Raw genomic sequence first — 7,443 nt, forward strand, 5'->3', positions numbered from 1 at the left:
GGAACTATCCAGACGGTTAAATTTTGTGGAGCTTGCTTAATGTCCTAACATGCTCGGATGTACGAGGAATAAGATTTGACCTTGGATATAACCATTTGTTTGATTTATTTGTATGCATTGTAGTCCGTAGCAACGCACGGGTGTACTACTAATATTACTCAATTTGTCAGTAGACCTAGCAAGGAGGTTTAAGCAAACATAAGTAGTGAAATCTTGAACCCTTTATAAAATTATAGAGTTGCCGCACACGCCACCAGGTTTCGCTCGATGGAATGGTTGCCGGCAAAAGTATACAAAGTGTGACCATGTTATGTATTAGGAGGAACAACCTTTAAGCCCCAGGCCACGTCTATGCAATGCTGCACCTGCGGCACGATCTTGCCGGTGTCCGCCCCCTGCTTGATCCTGCAGTCGTAGAACGGCGGCGCGTGGAAGCACGGCTCCATGGACACGTCCCGGCCGCAGGGCGGGTTGGGCACCACAGAGCCGTTGTCCGGCTTGAACATCACCCACGGCGTGAGGCCGCTGAGGCCCTGCGCCACGTACCCGAACGTCGACCCGCCGCTGGTGACCAGCACGTCGGTGAGGCTCAGCAGATATATCTCCGCCCACGCCTTGGTGTCGTGCGACCTGGCGCCGAAGTGCTGGTACTCCTCGTGGCTTGGCTGGTGCACGCCCACCGCCTCGCCGGTCACGGTCGCATGCTCCCAGTACATGCTCTTGAGCTTGTCGTAGTACCAGGCCTTCAGGGAGGTCACGAGGACGGCCTTGGACCTCCTCCGGAAAGGCGGCGACGTGGTGGCGGCGGGCGCTCCCGCGGTGAGCAGCTCCGGAAGCAGACCCTCCTTCTGCGCGCACGTGGTGATCTGCTCCAGGAGCTCCGGCGAGTTCGGGGCACTGCCGAAGACGCGCACCTGGATGCCGACCCGCTGGTGCGCCGCCGCGAGGTAGGCGTCGTGGTAGCGCGTGACGAGGCCCCAGACGTGGTTGCTGGGGTGGAACAGGTAGCGGCCGAGGTGGTGGAACACGGTGTCCGGCTCCGGGAAGAGCATGTCGAGCTCCTCCTGGAAGGCCATGACCAGGAACAGCCCCGGCACGATGTAGCTGTCCGTCCTCATCACCAACCACTGGATATCCCGGAGAACCCTCTGGTCCTCGTCGCAGTAGAATTGCTTGTCTTCCCCAGTGGCGTCGTGGTCGAGGTGAATGTACGCGAACGCCGGTAGCCCCTGCGCGACGTCGACGGTGCTGATCACCTTGTTCTTCACCATGTTCGCGTGGCTCTCGGCCGTCTGGATGCTGAAGTTGGTGTAGCTCGTCAGCGGGAAGTCCGGCGGCAGCAACCACGTCGTGCCGGGGAATGGCTCGCAGAACAGCTCGCCCATCTCGTTGCTGGGGTCGACGAGGAGGACGCGGTCGGTGAGCACCGCATAGAGGAACGCCGACGCCGTGGCCAGGATCCGGTTGCCGAGGCCACGGTACGATATGGAGACCAGGTACTTGCACTCCGGTGACCCGACGCTGGCGTGGCTCTTCCCCGACCTGAGCTGCTCCTGGGCGTGGCTGTAGGCCGCGGTGCCCGGGCCGCAGCGTCTTTGCAGGGCCTCGTGCTGCCGCAGCTTGGAGACGAGGTACGGGGAGGGCTGCCTGCCGGCTCTCCGGCGGTACATGGCCGATTGGTGCCTGCTGTGGCAAGATCTCTCGTCGACGCCGTCGGCCAGGAGGCCGCCGAGAAGCCTGTCATGCGCTGGTGCTGATCCTGCCATTGCCAGACACAACAAATGAAATCGTCAGTAATTATTTAGCTCTGACTAATGTCCTCCTGATTGGACATGGCCTCTCACAGGACAGGGGAGCTAGCTAGCAGCCTACCTAGGCGTAAGGCGTTGGCGGCGTTGATCCACACCGCCGGCGCGCTGGTGCGCGCGCCGAAGAAGACGACCATTGACGGCACGGTGATGATGAAGGCCAGGAGCACGGCGTTGGCCGCGCATCCCCACCGCCTGGGCCTGCGGTCGAGCCCTTTCATCGGACGCCTGATGCACGCCGGCGCCGCCGCCTCGGCGTGGCGCAGCCAGTGGCCCGCGACCGAGCCGGCCGAGCGCTGCCGCGTCTTCCTCGGTGGCACCGCTACGGTTTCACTGCCTGCCTCGACGTCCCGTCGCAGCATTGGTCGCTGGGCCACTACTGCCGTGGTGCGTGATCTGACGACGGCGGCGTACAGGATCTATATACTATGTAGAAAGAGTGGTGGAATCTTCGGTGGAACCATGGAAACACGGCTCCATGCGTCCCTGCGGTCGTCGGATGAGTTTTTGGGAGGTGCGTCACCAAATCAAATCTAAAGTATCGGCACTAATCTAAATTTAATTAGGGCACTTTACAGTGTACCGACAGCACACTGTAACGGACTAGTGCAGTGTACACTGAAAAGGAGCACACCGGAGTATAAAAACCTATCTCGAGTTTGGGACTAGCGCAAACAAATCTCTCTTCTCATACTTTTCTTTTCTGTTATATCATTTTTCTCGAGAAATTTACAGAAAAATCACCACCCTTTGAGGTTGTTTTTGCCCAAAATATCTAGAGGGAAGTTCATTTACAACCTCAAACTACCACCAATTTCTAAAACACAACCCTGAAATACCAATCTACTTAAACATGCTATATTATATGAGGTCCAATGCATTGGCAAATATCATGTGCAGTCGTCTGATAAAGTTTTACCTCATGTTTAAGTAAATATTTGTGTTCCACCGAAACTTGGTTCTGTACACCCACACAATACTGTAAAGAACAGTAACGGTCCTTTGTTCACACTAATAAGCATGCACGTGCAACGCACGTCTCAAACAAAATAAGTTAACATGGTATCAGATTGCTACAAAATGTTATCATGTCACTCAAATTGTATTTTCAAAAAGTGTGACATATTTCTGATCCAACACATGTATCATAGTCTATAGTAAAAACATCTATTCTGGATTTAATTTTTATTTAGTGAGTTCTTTTACCGAGCCATTTAAGTGTTTCTTATGCACAACCATATGAGCGCGTGTGTAACACATGATCCGGAAACATGTCTCCGCCTAAAATTCAATATCACATAATAAATGTATTATAATTGTTACAAAAAATATATTTTAAAACCCGCAACTAAGCATGTCTTGAAGGTACATCTTTTGAAGCAATGAAGGTCCATCTATGGATGCGATCAATGATGCTTCGTTCAATGTATGGGATGTTGTTTTGAGCTTCATTCTCTTCGTACTTTAAAATATGCACCAAAAATTGCTTCCTCGGCTGAAACCCATCCTACATATGCATTATACAACATTGTTATAACAAGTTGCATGCGCAATGTGTATAGAAATAAGCATGGTGTAAACACTCACCTTGGGTATGGGAAAATATAGTTTTCCATCGCACAATGAGTGCATGTAATTAAAAACCAAATAACCGGATAGGGCACTGCATGTATGAAATAAACACATAATGTGTGTTGAATGAATCAATTAATATTGTAATGCGTTTAAAAGATTCATACCAGTGTGAGTTTGTTGGAGCAACAGGAACTAAGGATTCCCATTTAGAGATATCATCCTTGAATGCAGGGTTTGCAACTTCAAGCGCGAGGTTTAGGTTGTCGGCCACAATTTTAAGTACGTTATTCCCCAAAGTAGGTATTGGTAACGGATCAAAAATTGAGACAACCTTTTTATTTTGATCCAACACAAACAATAGAAATAGCCCAAACATACACCAAGGCAATAAAATCTGCAATGATGAAATAGTTTAGAAATACATGTGATATTAATTAAGACCAAATAAAGCACTGTTAAAGATGAAAAATTTAAATCTTACCTCATCACATTGTGAGATATGGTAATCATTACTGTCAGGCCAGCTATGAAACAACCGTCTCAATGTAGCAATTTCCATATTTTCACGATGACTTCGTGCATAGTGGAACATCGACTAAAATAAGAATGAGAAAATATTAGTGCAATGAGAAAAAAATGTAATACATGATTATAGTAACTTACACAAAAGTTCAGTATGTTGTTTTCGTGGCGCGCTAATATCCGCACATCCATATTAAAGCAATGGATATCCATGTATTCATCATTGTTCAATATGTTTTTTATTTGTCTCAAATTTAAGCTAATAGGGTACGGATCAGAGCTTTTCACCCATTCGCTCCTGTAAAATCGAAATTCTGTCATTATATTGACATCAAAGTAATTTATTGGAATACAAAATGAACTAAAAAATATAGCTTACTCTAGTAGAGCGACATCATCAACCATACCGATGAACAAGCAAAGTTCATCTATTAAATCATCATTTGTTGGATTGACAGACGGTGAAAGGATAAATGACCGCGAGATGAGCTTGACTTCTCCTGATGTATTTGATGTTTTGAAATTCTCAGGAGGTCTATCCAGAATCATACATTCCGTGGGATCTATGTTGTTTTCGTCATCTTCAATGTCTCGATTTCTTATATCATCATCATTCAATTCCGAGTCCACTAAAATGACAGCTAGTTTTGTTCTAAAATCTGTCATATGTTTCTATTAAAGTAGTAATAAGAGTTAAATAGTGATATAACATAGAATAAGTATAATGATACACAGTGAAATGTACCTGTGTAGGAATATCAGACAAAATTACTCCTGTGAAGTACTCCATAAAATTTATCATCCACAGACCACAAGATGACCTGCATGATTACAAAACTTAAATATACTCAATAAATTGTCATCATTTTTATAGGGATTCATATTATTTTTTGAAATCATCCAATGATCATGACCGTAACAAGCAGCGATGAAAACAAAAATCTCACCCATGCAGCATGTGAACCGGACATGCCCTTTGAAATTTAAAGATATTTTTATTTTGTTTAGAAAAAATGCCACACTCACTTACAATGGGTCACTGGCTTATATATTAGTAGTACTCTATCTGTTCCAAAATATAGGTCGCTAGACGATTCCTAGTACACATTTCGTCACGTTACGCATTTTACCAGCGTTCCGAAATTACCCCCGCGCTCACGCAGACCAGTCACTCCCCAGTCCCCACTCGCTCTTGTTCCCCACCGCTCCACTACCCACCGCCCTCTCCCCGTCGCCGATGTGTCGCTTCGTCGTCACTGCCCTGTCTCCGTCGCCGTCGTGTCACTCCATCGTCACCGCCCTCTTCCTCCCCATGGCCGCCTTGCTCCCCATCACCTACACCCACTCTGACAGCCCCCAACCTAGTGTGTGTTTGGTTTTCCATTATTAACTGGACAATCTTCTTAATAATCAAGAAAACATCAAAGCTTTTGCTTCGTGTTTGAATTTATTTACTCATACTCATTTCCTCACATAAAATTCAGATATATCGAATGTGTTTTTTACCAGTATTTTTTTCAACTTTTTTAGATATTATTTATAAAGGAAACCTATTAAAACATCAAATGATTATGACTATAAAAATAATGGATTTTTATTAATATAATGTGAGGTGAATCGGACACGACCGATAAAAATAAGACAACTTCTTTTTTGGTTCGGACAAGGCTGTGATCAATCACAATCTCTCCCGTCACTGCTAGTACAGTACTCTACATAGTAGTATTAAGAAAAAACGTCAGATTTCTAAAAAAACCGTCAGTCATCATCTCCACTGCCGCCTCAGATTCTTCTCTGGATAGTTCCCCACCACTCCCTCACAATCTCCTCCGTTCCCCATTCTCTCCACCATAGCCAGCGCTCCCTGGTCAGGCCGCCCCCTCCCCTTCGTCACCACCGTCGGCGCTCCCTGGTCAGGCTGCCCTCCCCTTCGTCACCAGCGTGGCCGCTCTCTCACACCCCGTAGGTCAAAGGTTGAATTTTTATCCGCCGCTGATGGTGCTGCTGGGCGAGGAGGCGCTAGATCTGCGTGCGCCGGCGCTGGATCTGCTCCGTCTGGCTCCGGCGACCTTACCCTGTGGCTCCGGGACAGGAAGGCTACCCCGACGACATACAAGTCCGCCCCCTTCTCCTCTCCTCTTGGATTTCTTCTTCTTCCCTTCCCTGAGATGAGATGTACGTTCCTGCCTCACGCACGCAGCAACTGGACTCTATGCACAGAGAGGAGGATGAAGACACCCAGCCATGGATTTTTAGTAGCACTCACTCAAGGAAAAAGTGCACCACCTCCCGCCTCCCCTCTCTATTTGATTCAATTCTACAGCTGTGTATGCGGGTTCCTCACACCTTGTTGCTCTGTTGGTGTTCGTGATGGGCTGCAGGAGACCTCAACACGCCAATGGATGCAGCCAGCCTCCAACTCACCACGCACCTGCACCAACTTGATGTAGGGAGAGGAGGAGTGAGGCTTCTCTCACGGGATGACGCCCAGCCATGGGGCAGCAGCAATCCAAGGTCAAGCCTCCCTCTACCTCTCTCTCGTTTTGATTTCATAGGTCTGGTTCCCTGATTTTTCTGCTACTCTAGATTCACTTGCATGCTTGACTGAATCTAGTTGCTCTGAGGCCCTAGTGTTCAATGAGATAGGCATTGCACTGTTTACTAATTTAATTTGCTTGCCTACAGCCACATGGTCCAGAGATAGAATTGAGATATTCAGACTAAGTTTAATGATTTGCTGGTTATAATTACTGAATTTCGCTTGGTGCTATCACTGTCGGCCTTTAGTGCTGAATCGGTTGTACATTGTACTGTTTACCAATTTAGTTTGCTTGCTTGCCGCCACATGGTCCAGAGATAGAAATTCAGATATTGAGACTAAAGTTTAATGATGTGCCAGTCATAATTGGTTCAGTGACTAAATCTGTCCCCAAACTGTCAAAATTGTATGTCAAAGCTAAAAAACTATCAAAACTTTGCTTTCAAGATGAGCCTAAATTCAGTAAGATGTGTGCCCAACTTGCTTTCAAGAATGTTAAACTACTCCATGCTTATTTAAACTAATTCCTCCTACAGATTGCTGTCAAAATAAGCCTAAATTCAGAGTCTTCGGAAGTCAATTACTTTGAGCCTTTGAGTTAGGAGGTATACCAGTCTATTTGTAGTTTGCTCTTAATACACTCTTCCCTTGGCCATGATGAGATGTTTAAGTCTTTCCACTTATCAGTTTTTAGTTCCACTTGAAGCGATGCATATTCGAATACATTTTCTAGTCCTTTGAGCTGTTGAATGAATAAATGAAAAAGTATTAGCATCACAACCGAACAATAATAGAAATCATGTTATCAAAAGATGGTGTAGTGGGACTAATGACTAACCATAGCGGTGAGGTCTTTGCGGCTCATTCCTGGGCCTAGCGAGTCGAGCACCTGGATGCATCGCTGCCCGGCATTTATAACTGCTAGGTACCAATGGAAGTGTTCAATGTTAACTGGAATGTATATCTGAAAATAGGGTTTTTGTTAGTTTAGGTCCCATC

At 46.7% G+C, this 7,443-nt stretch overlaps 1 protein-coding gene and 1 long non-coding RNA gene across 2 annotated transcripts; one reads left to right on the forward strand and one right to left on the reverse strand.

The window, feature by feature from the left end:
* Positions 1–217: 217 nt before the first annotated feature.
* On the reverse strand, positions 218–2,355 carry LOC119335550 (fucosyltransferase 2-like). Its single transcript, XM_037607669.1, has 2 exons — positions 1,873–2,355; positions 218–1,759 (listed from the first exon to the last, which is right to left on the reverse strand). Exons 1-2 carry the CDS (start codon positions 2,168–2,170, stop codon positions 309–311), a joined length of 1,749 nt encoding a protein of 582 aa, XP_037463566.1. The 5' UTR covers positions 2,171–2,355; the 3' UTR covers positions 218–308.
* A 3,747-nt stretch (positions 2,356–6,102) lies between these two features.
* LOC119337549 lies at positions 6,103–7,052 on the forward strand. The gene is made up of 3 exons (XR_005163373.1): positions 6,103–6,182; positions 6,287–6,419; positions 6,981–7,052. It is a non-coding gene; the product is annotated as an uncharacterized LOC119337549 (long non-coding RNA).
* Positions 7,053–7,443: the final 391 nt, after the last annotated feature.

This window comes from Triticum dicoccoides, chromosome 7B (genome assembly GCF_002162155.2).
Source record: "Triticum dicoccoides isolate Atlit2015 ecotype Zavitan chromosome 7B, WEW_v2.0, whole genome shotgun sequence".
Taxonomy (NCBI): domain Eukaryota; kingdom Viridiplantae; phylum Streptophyta; class Magnoliopsida; order Poales; family Poaceae; genus Triticum; species Triticum dicoccoides.